Here is a 14,646-nt window from a genome sequence, read left to right as displayed (position 1 = left end):
GTGATATATGGACATACATCGTTGTGATATATGGACATACATCGTTGTGATATATGGACATACATCGATTGTGATATATGGACATACATCGTTGTGATATATGGACATACATCGATGTGATATATGGACATACATCGTTGTGATATATGGACATACCATGTACATCATCGATGTGATATATGGACATACATCGTTGTGATATATGGACATACATCGTTGTGATATATGGACATACATCGTTGTGATATATGGACATACATCGTTGTGATATATATGGACATACATCGATGTGATATATGGACATACATCGATGTGATATATGGACATACATCGATGTGATATATGGACGTACATCGATGTGATATATGGACATACATCGTTGTGATATATGGACATACATCGATGTGATATATGGACGTACATCGATGTGATATATGGACATACATCGTTGTGATATATGGACATACATCGTTGTGATATATGGACTACATCGTTGTGATATATGGACATACATCGTTGTGATATATGGACATACATCGTTGTGATATATGGACATACATCGTTGTGATATATGGTCATACATCGTTGTGATATATGGACATACATCGTTGTGATATATGGCATACATCGATGTGATATATGGACATACATCGATGTGATATATGGACATACATCGTTGTGATATATGGACATACATCGATGTGATATATGGACATACATCGATGTGATATATGGACATACATCGATGTGATATATGGACATACATCGATGTGATATATAGACATACGTCGATGTGATATATGGACATACATCGATGTGATATATGGACGTACATCGATGTGATATATGGACATACGTCGATGTGATATATGGACATACAGCGTTGTCATATATGGACGTACATCGTTGTCATATATGGACATACAAAAATTCACTAGTTTAAGCAGGATTTTAAACCTTAAGATGAAATTAGTTTACTTTCATTATACTAAACGGAACTTATTCTATATATTTTTTATTTCAGAAACATAAAATCAGAAGTACAAAAAAACCTGTCTTATCGACCACTTCTGTATAAAGACCACCTGCTTAATAAAGCAACTTTTCCATATCCCATATGACAAAGATCAACGCAATTCAACTTGTGTATAAAGACCACGTGATTATAAAGACCATATCCCTCCGTCTATTGGATTGTATTTATAGATAGTTTGACTGTGTCTACAACGACTAAAACATAATCTCGGCCAGGAACACAACAAGAAACGGAGATGTCTGTCCAATGTGACATTTCAGACATGTCAGTGGACGACAGATCAATGAATCTAAAGACACACATTAGGACACATACAGGAGAGAAACCTTACAGATGTGATGTGAGTGGTAAAGGGTTTAGTGTGACACACAGCCTACAGAAACACATCAGGACACATACAGGTGAGAAACCTTACAAATGTGATGTCTGTGGTAAGGGGTTTAGTGTGACACAAAGCCTACAGACACACCTCAGGATACATACAGGAGAGAAACCTTACAAATGTGATGTATGTGATAAGGGGTTTAGTGAGTCAGGTAGCTTACAGAAACACCTCAGGATACATACAGGAGAGAGACCATACAAATGTGATGTCTGTGGTGAGGGGTTTATTCAGGCATGTGACCTACAGAGACACCTCAGAAGACACACAGGAGAAAAACCTTACAAATGTGATGTCTGTGGTAAGGGGTTTAGTGAGTCAGGTAGTTTAAAGAAACACCTAAGGATACATACAGGAGAGAGACCATACAAATGTGATGTCTGTGGTAAGGGGTTTATTCAGGCATGTGACCTACAGAGACACCTCAGGACACATACAGGAGAGAAACCTTACAAATGTGATGTCTGTGGTAAGGGGTTTAGTCAGACAAGTTCCCTAAAGTCACACCTCGGAATACATACAGAAGAGAAACCTTACAAATGTGATGTCTGTGATAAGGGGTTTAGTGAGTCAGGTAACTTACAGAAACACCTTAGGATACATACAGCAGAGAGACCATACAAATGTGATGTCTGTAGTAAGGGGTTTATTCAGGCATGTGACCTACAGAGACACCTCAGAAGACACACAGGAGAAAAACCTTACAAATGTGATGTCTGTGGTAAGGGGTTTAATGAGTCAGGTCCCCTACAGAGACACCTCAGGATACATACAGGAGAGAAACCTTACAAATGTGATGTCTGTGGTAAGGGATTTAGTCAGACAAGTTCCCTACAGTCACACCTCTGGATACATACAGAAGAGAAACCTTACAAATGTGATGTCTGTGGTAAGGGGTTTAGTGAGTCAGGTAGCTTACAGAAACATCTCAGGATACATACAGGAGAGAGACCTTACAAATGTGATGTCTGTAGTAAGGGGTTTATTCAGGCATGTGACCTACAGAGACACCTCAGAAGACACACAGGAGAAAAACCTTACAAATGTGATGTCTGTGGTAAGGGGTTTAGTGAGTCAGGTTCCCTACAGAGACACCTCAGGATACATACAGGAGAGAAACCTTACAAATGTGATGTCTGTGGTAAGGGATTTAGTCAGACAAGGTCCCTAGAGTCACACCTCGGGATACATACAGAAGAGAAACCTCACAAATGTGATGTCTGCGGGAAAGAGTTTGGACAGAAAGTTCACCTACAGAATCACCTCAAGACACACACAGGAGAGGAACCTTACAAATGTGGTGTCTGTGGTAAGGGATGTAGTAAAAAAGGAGACCTACAGAGACACCTCAGGATACACACAGGGGAGAAACCTTACAAATGTGGTGTCTGTGGTAAGGGGTTTAGTCAGACAGGTAATCTACAGAATCACCTCAAGACACACACAGGAGAGAAACCTTACAAATGTGGTGTCTGTGGTAAGGGGTTTAGTCAGACAGGTAATCTACAGAATCACCTAAAGACACACATAGGAGAGAAACCTTACAAATATGGTGTCTGTGGTAAGGGATGTAGTAAAATACACTCACGGGAGAAGCCTTTCACATGTGATGTCTGTGGAAGAGGATTCGCTAGGAAATCTATTTTACATAATCATGTCAAAACACACACAGTGAATAAATTTCACACATGTGACGTCTCAGAAGAAAACCCTTACAGATACGATACCTGGAGGCATAAAGGGAGTCAGTCGGGAGACCTACAGTCACACCTCGGCACACATACAGAAAGTCAGTCGGGAGACCTACAGACACACCTTGGTACACATACTGGGAGTCAGTCGGGAGAACTACAGACACACCTCGGTACACATACAGGGATTCAGTCGGGAGACCTACAGACACACCTCGGTACACATACGGGAAAGCTGTCGGGAGACCTACAGACACAACTCGGTACACATACAGGAATTAAGTCGGATGACCTACAGTCACACCTCGGTACACATACAGGGAGTCAGTCGGGTGACCTACAGACACACCTCGGTACACATACAGGAAGTCAGTCGGGTGACCTACAGTCACACCTCGGTACACATACAGGAAGTCAGTCGGGAGACCTACAGACACACCTCGGTACACATACAGGAAGTCAGTCGGGTTACCTAACAGTCACACCTCGGTACACATACAGAAAGTCAGTCGGGTTACCTACAGTCACACCTCGGTACACATACAGGGCCTCCATCTGATAATACCGAACTTATCGGAACACATACGGAATCGATGTCCAACAGACACAACTTATGTGAAATAACTGATCTTAATATGTCTAACAGAGCAAATCAGAAGTCTGGTGTCAATGAGACTCACGTGATATGTAAAACCACTCATTTACACCTGCAGACTGACTGTGAGAAAACATGTGTTTACCACCAAAATATCCAGAGGACTCATCAGAAAGTTAGTGTCGATAGTTTTAATCAAAATATTGACACATTTAATAATGGAGATGATATTACCACTATGGACAATTTTACATACCCGGGAATGAGGATCTTCAAGTCTGAGAAGGGAGTACCAGTGATAAAGTATAGTCTGGAGTATCTGAGAAGGGAGTACCAGTGATAAAGTATAGTCTGGAGTATCTCGTACAACATTACAACGAAACGAACAAAAATCGAAGGTGAAAAACAAGTGTTACAGTTTTAATTCTATAATCAATTATCATCTAGTAAACAATCAAATCAAATATTGTATCCATCTACTTTGACATTAGATCGTCTCTGTTACATTTTTGTTGTTGTTGTTGTTCAGATAACAGACGTACTTTTTATTAGTTTTTTTTTATATAAAATATATTTTTGATCTTTCCAATATTGTAGTCAAACCATGTCAAAGTTATTCCCAATTGTACTTAATCATTTAAAAGTACATCTAGAACCCCGTAAGCATATATCTGCCGAGTTGCCGATCTCTCTGTACGAGTTGCTTCCCTTCAGTGAGGGAGGGGAGGTAACTATGATTGACCAGAGGGTATCGTGTCACATTTGTCTGACGGGGTGTAATGGTGAAAGAATTATGTGTTTTATATCTGTAAAATGTTTTATGTCTGTATGGGTGACACTCTAATAAAATATTTTAATTGAATTGAATTGAATTGAAATCCTTTCTCGAAAGGAAATAGTTAATGTACGTGTGGTTCTTTATAAGTGTCCTAGGCTCGGTTATAACCGGAACAAGGACGTTGAGCCCCATCAATCAACAACTTTCTCGTGAATAAACCCTTTAACCCGATTGGACCCAAACCCAGGTTGGTAGGGTGACCACTGCCACAAATGGATTTTCAAAGTACAGTACGCATCAGGTGGATTTGTCCTCATCCACTACTCAGAGTTACGAGTGTAGGGGAAAAGTTTAAACCGACCGCCATCCGGAGGGAGTCGCAGATATCCCCGGGTATTAAGATAGTGAAAAACAAAGGTGTGGAAACTCACAACTGGAGACATTGGTGTTTGCATAAGATTGCGGTTACCTGTCAACTAACCTATCAATATACGACTTTGTGATACTAGGCCAAATAATTACCAGCATAGTTCTAAAATTCTTAAAGACAAAACGCAAACACAATTCAGAGGTGCAACTTGAGACATTTATTAATTAGACACATACAATAAAACAATAACAGAATAAACATATATTAAGATATTTCTTTAGATGCTGTCTCGAATTTCTGACATTAAGAAAGTTGTGTCTCTAACGAAGTACTACAATTAAACCTCTATGATTTCGAACTACGACGAATCGAATTTCTCGCCGTACATTTTTATTGCTAAATAAATCCCAATCGGATTAAAATACAGATCCTTTATATGATTAAACACCTTTTTTATCGAGGATGTTACAACATTAGGGGTCATATTTTTGTATTATCATATTCTCACTGACTGACCAGTGATTGTGTACTATCATAGAATAAATTCCATAAACCGATTCCCGATACTTATAATGATACATGCACATGAACCATCCTCGATGATCCAGGGGTTACTATCACTAAATAGGATATAACGTCAGTTATTATAACCGCTGGAGCATCGAGGATAGCACATGAATATGACCAGACAGTGAGAAACGTGGATAGATTGTTACGAATCGCCAAATACATGTATACCGTGCCATTAATCGCCTGATACATGTATACCGTGCCATTAATCGCCTGATACATGTATACCGTGCCATTAATCGCCTGATACATGTATACCGTGCTACAAATAGCCAGATATATGTATACCGTGGTATATATCACCAGATACATGTATACCGCGCTACAAATCGCCAGATACATGTACATGTATACCGTACCATTAGACCACCGCTGGAATATAAGACTGTGGTCACCAACATTAGACATGTATCGCCTGATACATGCACTGGAAGACCATAAAGGCCTAATGTTTTCAAAAATTGCCCTAATTTTCAAAATAGGCCTTATATTGATAGAAAATGACCTAATAATCAGAATAAGTCTAATTATTAGCAAACTGGTCTAAAAATAACCACCAAGATACTAATTTCCATGACCCCGGTGTAATATTACAGCAGCGGTTTAATTTTCATTGATGGGTCCGATTTTCAGTGACGGTCTAATGTTGGTAACCAGACTGACCACAGTCTAATATTCCAGCTGTGGTCTAACTTTCAGTGACCTGGTCTAATTTTGACCTGGTCTAATTTTCAGTGACCACAGTCTAATATTGCAGCGGTGATCTAATTTTCAGTGGCGGGTCTACTTTTGATGACCCAGGCCTAATTTTATAGTGGTGGTCTAATTTTCAGTGACGAGTCTAATTTTCAGCGACTGGGTCAAATTGTGATTTCAATTAAATTCAATTCAATTCATTTTATTCCGTGGACCTTACGGTCCATAAGTACAAATTACATCATGTAAAATATACAATTGATATAACAAAAGAGATGGAGAGTAATTTATATAATAGATATTAAATTTCCAGCCAAATGTCTCAAATTTTGAACTTTTCTGACCTTTTTTTAAAAGCAAAATGAATAATTTTTTAAGTATTTTGTAATTCTTTAACGTTGTTAACGTTTAATAATTTAACTAATATAAAAACACTTGGTCTTCTGTAATAATATTTCTTAATATACTTTTGACGTAAATCAACATAAAATGGACATTGTAATAGAAAGTGATATTCATCTTCAAGTTCATTTAAATCACAACATGTACACAATATATTCTCTCGTGGGATATTTTGTTTTCTACCCTTTTCAATATTAAGATAGTGTGCCTCAATTCTGATTTTGGTTATATTAAGATAGTGTGCCTCAATTCTGATTTTGGTTAAATATCTTTTATATACAGTGTCAATAGGCTTTCTTAAATAAAATTGTAAAAACAAAAATTATCATTTAAATGTTTATACAGTATACCTCGTGTTGTATTACTTATATTGTTGATAACCTCTTGTCTATATACCTCATTATTTCTATTCTCAATAATATTAAATGTATAACAGTCAACGTATCTATCATTCCAGAGGCATGCTAATCCAATTTCAGCTAGTTCATTTTTTAATGTTGATTGGCCACTCATCATTAGTTTCAATTTTAGTATCTAAACATTCTTTTAAAATACAGTTAGAAGTACCTTTTAGTTTTATCCAATACTTCAAAATTTTAATTTTTCTGGTTATATACAAAGGCAACCTTCCTAGTTCAAAATAGACAAAATCATTACAAGTTGTTTTATATACTCCAAGAACATTTTCCCAAAAGTTAGTGTGCACATTTTCTACATCAGGAGCTTTATGATGTCCCCAAATTTCACTTGCATATCCCAGTATACTATTGATATATGTATCAAAAATAGAACACTGTGTCGAAATATTAAATGCATGATTTTTCAACTTGCTACATATGGAAAAATAAGCTTTTCTTCCTTGATTTGCAACATGAATTTGAGTGATGGCCTCAGTCTAATATTACAACAATGATCTAATTTAAGCGACCGGATCGAATTTTGATGACCTCAGTCTAATTTTATAGTGGTGGTCAAATTTTCAATGACCGGGACTAATGTTGGTGACATCAATCAAATATTATAGAGACGGTCTATGTAGCCGAGTCAAATATTGAAGGACCACGTACTAAATCTGTCTAATTATTCAAAGGAGTTCACTGAAATTTCCTTATATTGTGCCGTAATGTTTCTCTACTAGTTTGAATTTTACACCATTTTCTAAAAAAAACATCACTGACTATCGATGTCTTAAATATATTTGACGGCCGAATTACGAATTAATTATTGACCACAAACTATTTTATTTAGACCTGGCTATAATTTAAGACATGTGCACGATGTAATAGACTATACTAGCTAGTGACGGTAAGTTCTACTTAAATTCCATCACAAGGATATTCAACATTTATTTATTATATATATATATAATACAGGTATATATCTGGGTTATTTAATGTAATTTACTTATTGCGATACAATATTTTCATCTAGTAATACACACTATGTACATACAACGATATCAAACTTCTAAGTACAATGTACGTAATTGATATTGGTCAGCTAAAAGAAAATAACTCGATTAATATTTAATTTCAATTGACACATTGACTTTTAAATCTTCTGCATTACTGGAAGTGGCAAATCGCTCATTTACGTGTTATTCAAACCACAGCCAACATGGTATTGTCCTAAAATTAAGCCATTGAGTAAGAACTGTCATGTCCATTGTGTTACGTTGAGGGATAAGGTATACCGCTCAGGTAAATTATCTCAAGGCGTAAAACCCACGCGGTCACTAGTACTATAGTTTAACGGTGATTAGTTAATTGGTTAGAACTGACCAGTCGGAATATCGCTTGACCAAGCCAGAATATGACCTATACCTTCTACATGTACATGTAGCTGCGAAATATCGAGGACGTCCAATATATAATTTTCATCAGTCATCTTTACAACGTACCTTGCTGTAATTTTAGGTAAGTGGGCGTCTAAAATATACTATATCTCTATTACTTATTATTAATCTAATAGTTCCTTTATTTAGCAGTAGGGCGCAACTCAAATTGATTTTGTCTTTTAAAGATGCTCCATCGATGACGAATGGTAATTCCATCCATCAATATAAGGAACAGGCTTCCGATTAAGTTTTTTTTCACTTACTAACTTCACACTATTAGCATCATTGAAAAGTTTGAATTTCTTATTCTAAAGGCCCACTACCTTTCCGAAACGGCTTTTGATTTTTAAAATGGGAATGTAAAACGAGATTGATAATTTTGCAGAGTCTCAAAACTTAACGTTTACACTACACTTCTCATCACCGCCTAAACAATTCAATTAAAATAAATCAAATATAAATTTTCATAACGCGGGTCGCATTAAATATGTATATATTTCCCGTCGTCGTCCTATAGCTAATTATATAATTACCGCGCACTGCGCAATACGGCAAAACAGCGAAATGAATCTTTTAAAACTGTAAACATAGATTACGCAGAAAATCATGCATTTGTTTGGTATTGTAGCCTCATCTAAGGCCATCGATATGTATTTCCTTATGTTATTGTTGTTTTAATTTTTAAACTTTAATTTTTGTTTCGGAAAGGTAGTGGGCCTTAAATTCAGAATAAGAATATTTGACAAATAATTGCACGAACAATTCAATAGGCCGTGGCAATTTATTTTGGATATAAGACATATAAAATACGTCATGTGACACTTTTACCTGTTGTGTATTTTTAAACACGAACAAAGGTTGTACGCGACCTAGGTCGTAGCAGGAGGGAAGCGAAAATTTTGGCAATCGACGGCATCATTATATTTAGTATATAAAGTTTTGTTGTTTTAAAATACACAATTTTTTTTCCAATTACACATTTAAATTGTATCAGATATACCTCGACAATCTAGTTTTAAACAACATATATCGTGATAACACCATCAAAGAATATTGTCTAGTTTACTAGATGTCGTTTTAATGAACCGTTATATATAACAGAACACTGGTCATGATCAGAACTCAGAGTGGTGATACCGTTAAGAGAGAGGTCGGTTTAAATAAAGAAAAGGTCGTGATGGCGTGGAATGGGTACTGTTATGGGAGCTTTGTTTCGAGTGACAACCTAGACTGGCCAAGTATATCACTCTTGGTCTTTTTCAATCATCTGTCAATCGACGACTCCTTATATTTAGGATGAGTTGTGTGATATGGTGGTATAAGACAAATATCGTTTTAAAGTACACAATTTCATAAATTTCACCGGAAATTAAAATCACGATTAGAATGTTTTGTTTTATATTTTGTACATTTAAAAATAATTTTCTGTTTGTTTGTAAGTCTGGATCATTCAATCTCGTTTTATTAAGCAAAATTCCTATTCATTCTCTTTGTAACGTTTACGATACGTTAGGATGCAAAACTTGTTTCCCTCAAATACACCATTTTACAAATATTTGTTTTACGTCAAATAGCGCAACAAAATTCGAGTCGTGTATTCTGTAGAACATGAACATTGATAAAACTAGAATATTACAGATCAAAACTTTTACCTTTAACTCGTGGTATAATATGTGCAAATTAAACCCCACCCATTTCTGGCAGTTCAGAAGTGCTTTATAGCTATAACTAAATTACCCAAGAGTGGATGGTGGGGAAGATATCACTAGAACTAAAATTAGTCGTTACTATGCCAAAATTGTATGTCGCATTTAAATGAGCAATTTACATATGCTAATGATTATTAACCTTCATTTTCATTAATCGGTCATAAATGATAGTAAATAGTTGCACAGATATCGAGTAAATAAGCCACTGTAGAACGTCCCTTCCCTATATTGTCTTCTTTATATATAACCCTGAGATAGAGATCAAAATGTAGACATTCATAGGGATAATGACTGAAGAGTTAATGACAAAAAGTTTAAATTGGACATGCTGTTATCATCCTTTGATGCACCTGTAATGATCTTTTGATACACCTGTAATGATCTTTTGATACATCTGTAATATTCTTATGACACACCTGTAGTTTTTCTTTATATACACTTGTAACTTATCCTTCTTTGATACACTTGGACATTAAATTATCTTTTCATATACCTGTTTGCCGACACGTCAATTTCAAATACATCTACGTTTCCCCATAGTGGTACTGGACCATGTTAGCTTCGTGAACTGGATATGATAATAAAAGTCAAGGGGTCACAACGATCAAAGCTATCTTTTATACATAAATCTTGATAAACATCAACCCAATGCCTTAATATCGATCCTCTTTAAACGAATTTGTTTATTATAGAAGTTTAAAAGTTAGAGAAAACCCGTTATTTTACTGAAAATATATTTTTAAAAAAATGATATGTTATTCATTCTTTTTTTTTTCAGAAACACTTCCAAAGGCATTGTATTTAGCTTACAATAAAGCGACAGGAAATCAACAACGGTTTCGGCACACAAACGAAATGAAACTTCCAGGGGTTACCATCTTCGAATTGTAAATTATTTTGTGATGTCACGTAGCGACGGAAACGATGAGAATGAGGCAACAACCATCGGGGATAAATCTTACAAATGTCATATCTGTGATAAGGACTTAAAGACTTTAAGTTACCTAAAGAAACACCTCAGGATACATACTGGTGAGAAGCCGTACAAATGTGATGTCTGTGGTAAGGGGTTTAATGAAACAAGCAACCTAAATAAACACCTAAGGATACATACTGGAGAAAAACCTCATAAATGCGATGTATGTGGTAAAGGGTTTATTGAAACATGTAACCTAAAGAAACACTTGACGATACACACAGGAGAGAAACCTTATCAATGTGATGTCTGTGGTAATGGGTTTAGTACAGCACAAGGCTTACAGTCCCACCACAAACGACATACAGGCGAGAAACCTTACAAATGCAATGTGTGCGACAAGGCGTTTGGTCAATCAAGTACTCTTAAAGAACATCTCAATATTCACAACAGTGTGAAGCCTTATATTTGTGATGTCTGTGGTAAGGGATTTAATAGGGTAGGGAACTATAAAACGCACTTCATCAAACACTCCGGAGAAAAAGCTTACAAATGTGATGTATGTGGGAAACGTTTTGCTGTTGCACAAAGGCTTAAATCACACCTCAGGATCCACACAGTCGATAAACCTTACCAATGTGATGTCTGTGGTAAGGGATTTAGTAGAGAAAAATGTTTAACATCCCACCTCCGAAAACACATGGGAGATAAACCTTACTCTTGTGATATATGCGGTAAGGCGTTTCGCATGCTCAGTTATCGACAAAAACACATCAGGACCCATACAGGAGAAAAGCCATACATATGTCATGTCTGTGGAAATACGTTTACCCAGCAATCAAGCCTACGGACACACCTCAGGATACACACAGGAGTGAAACCTTACAAATGCGAAATCTGTGGTAAAGAGTTTAGTCAGAGACAAAACCTTAAAATACACATGAGAAGACACACGGGAGAGAAACCTTATAAATGTGATATGTGTGGTAAGGGGTTCGTTCAGTCCGGCGAACTACAGGCACACCATAGGACACATACAGTAGAGAAGCCATACATATGTGATGTCTGTGGTATGGGGTTTAGTAGGAGAGATATCCTAGATGGACACACCAGGACACATACAGGAGAAGAACCCTACAGATGTGATATCTGTGGTAAAGAATTTGGTCACACAGGTTCATTACGTGATCACGTCAAAAGACATCAAAAAGAGAAGAAGCCTTATGAGTGGGATATTTGTGATAAAGAATTTAGAAAAGAACGAGATTTGTCCTCACATGTACTGAAACATACGAGTGAAAAACCTTACACTTGTGATGACTGTGGTAAGAGATTCAAACACCAGGGTCATTTCCAAAGACATGCCAGAATCCATGAAGGAGAGAAGTCGTGCACAGTTGATGTCTGTGGTAAGGAGTTTAATGGGTCAGGTGAACTACAGAAACACGTCAGGACACATACAGGAGAGATACCTTACACATATGATGTGTTTGGTAAGGGGTTTAGTCAGTTGTCAAACCTAAAAACGCACCTCAGAAGACATATAGGAGAGAAGCTGTACAGGAACGATGTCGGTGTTACCAAGTTCAGTGAAGCAGTTGATCTAGGAACTAAACCTAGGTTACACGGGAGAGAAAAACCATATGACGTGGATATTTGTGATACACAATTAAGAACGTCATCTAGTTGTAAAGAAAATATCGGAAAACATACGGAAGTGAGTTATGACATGAATGTCGAAATTCCGTTCCAATCCTCTCTTTCAAACAGACATGGAATGATACATAATGTGGAAATGCCATACTTAAGGACAATGGAAAAATTCGGTTATCTATCGGAAGTGCAACAAAATGTGGTAGCACCTGCCCCGGAATGTGGTGAATGGTCTCCATCCCCTCGTCCTAGAGAGGCTATCGCCGTCAGTCAGAGCAGTCACTTAGTGGAAAATACCGGCGTAAATAGAATAACTAGCCTTAATGAGACCAACAGTGTTGATAAGAAAACTGTGAAAAGTGAGACTCGGTGTTCAGGTGTCAATCCTCCCCTCCGTGAGAATACCGTTATATTTGAGAAATCTCTCACAAAGCCCATCGATGTCAAAAACGTCCACATTCCCAGCGTTAATTCTCCGAAGGAATATACTAGAGAAACATCTTTTCAGAGTACGAACAACTCTATATACCCCGGAATGAAGATTTTTAAGTCTGAGGACGGTGTTCCAGTGACAAAGTACAGTGTGGAGTATCTCGTACAACATTACAACAAACCAAAAGAACTGGCTGCTGTGCATAACCTTTGCGATTAATCTTGATGTAAATACCTGTTTAGTTCGATGTGAAGACAGAGGACCTCGACTCATAGATTTTTAGAATATTTAAAATATTACATATCACTAATTAAAACATTCTTATATTTCAGCAATATGCTATATTCATCATGTTCAATACCAAATACTTTTGCATACGAACAAAAATAAATTCAGTGTGAATACAGTACTATTGAGTGCGAACGAAATAATTATTATGCATGCATAAAATTGAACATAAGTATTACATTCGCATGCAATATTTATTTCCCAAAACAATTTTGTACATGTGTATTTACTTTTTGAATTCGCTCCGCTTCAATGAATCTAGTAATCTAGATGATTGGTCACGCGCAAACCCTTGACCGGCGTGAGAATACATTTTGACCTAGATTTACGCCGCTTAAGTTTTGAATAAACTTTTTGCAATAAGACCTTCATGTAGTAATATCGCTGTAAATTTAGACACCCAAAGATTCCATGACAACATGCTCAAATATACCTACCGTCCACGACAATGGAGAGTCGGAGGGTCGTCGGAAATCGCCATCATTTCAAATCGATAATTTTCTACATACTTTATTCATAATTTTAATCCCAAAAACTCCAGTTGACAGCGAAGTCACATTTCAAGAAAAACACAGAAGTCTTCCAGTAATCTGCGACTAAATCCCACATTTAACACGTTTTATTGAGCCCCTGAAGCATCATGTTATTTGACTACATCGCATACCATAGACACAGGGGTTGGGTTTCACACCAGGTTTTAGATTATAAATATTTAAATGTCAGTTGGAAATACAACATTGAGTTACATTCCATAATAATTGAAATTGAGTTTAAAAGGTTTAATTATACATTGTATATAGATACCAATTGTTTGGCATTTTTACCAATCGTCACTTTCTTCGCAGTTCACTTCATTTGCACGAGATGAACTTTCTTCATCAGTCAATGAAAGCAACAAAATTGACAATCAATCCTTAATTAAACGCAATATGTTCATACGCAATACGTATTTCGTAAGTACATATTGCGTGGTGGTAAACTAAGCAACGTGTTGCAGGTGATCAACCCCAATAAAAAGTTTATGAATAATTAAGAGATCTTTAAAACTACAGGACGATAAAGCCAATGTTGGTATACCTTCTTCAAATTGTATAAAAATAAAGTGCTTTTTGTTGTAAAATATTTTCTTCGGGATATCAATAAATTCATAGAGTATAAAATATGTTGACACAGTTGTGTTGAATTTCTCAACCATTTTCCACTGAATTACAATTTGATTTATTTTACCTCACTTTCATTTAGAATGTTCTCATTGGATAAAACTTGATCACACGAAATTGTATAAGTGGG

The 14,646-nt window shown here is 36.5% G+C and overlaps 2 protein-coding genes across 2 annotated transcripts; both read left to right on the top strand.

The window, feature by feature from the left end:
- Positions 1-1,271: 1,271 nt before the first annotated feature.
- Positions 1,272-3,936, top strand: LOC138305729 (zinc finger protein 271-like). Its single transcript, XM_069246008.1, has one exon. The coding sequence runs from the start codon at positions 1,272-1,274 to the stop codon at positions 3,666-3,668; it is 2,397 nt and encodes a 798-aa protein (XP_069102109.1). The 3' UTR covers positions 3,669-3,936.
- A 7,032-nt stretch (positions 3,937-10,968) lies between these two features.
- LOC138305728 (zinc finger protein 665-like) lies at positions 10,969-13,287 on the top strand. The gene has a single exon (XM_069246007.1). The coding sequence runs from the start codon at positions 10,969-10,971 to the stop codon at positions 13,285-13,287; it is 2,319 nt and encodes a 772-aa protein (XP_069102108.1).
- Positions 13,288-14,646: the final 1,359 nt, after the last annotated feature.

This window comes from Argopecten irradians, chromosome 13 (genome assembly GCF_041381155.1).
Source record: "Argopecten irradians isolate NY chromosome 13, Ai_NY, whole genome shotgun sequence".
In the NCBI taxonomy this organism is placed as follows: Eukaryota; Metazoa; Mollusca; class Bivalvia; order Pectinida; family Pectinidae; genus Argopecten; species Argopecten irradians.
Note: the sequence above shows the minus strand (reverse complement) of the source record. Positions and strands in the feature narration are given on the sequence as shown.

Bases quoted from the DNA above. Each gene is read 5' to 3' on its own strand.
- LOC138305729 (XM_069246008.1), top strand. From the start codon at position 1,272: ATGTCTGTCCAATGTGACATTTCAGACATGTCAGTGGACGACAGATCA.
- LOC138305728 (XM_069246007.1), top strand. From the start codon at position 10,969: ATGTCACGTAGCGACGGAAACGATGAGAATGAGGCAACAACCATCGGG.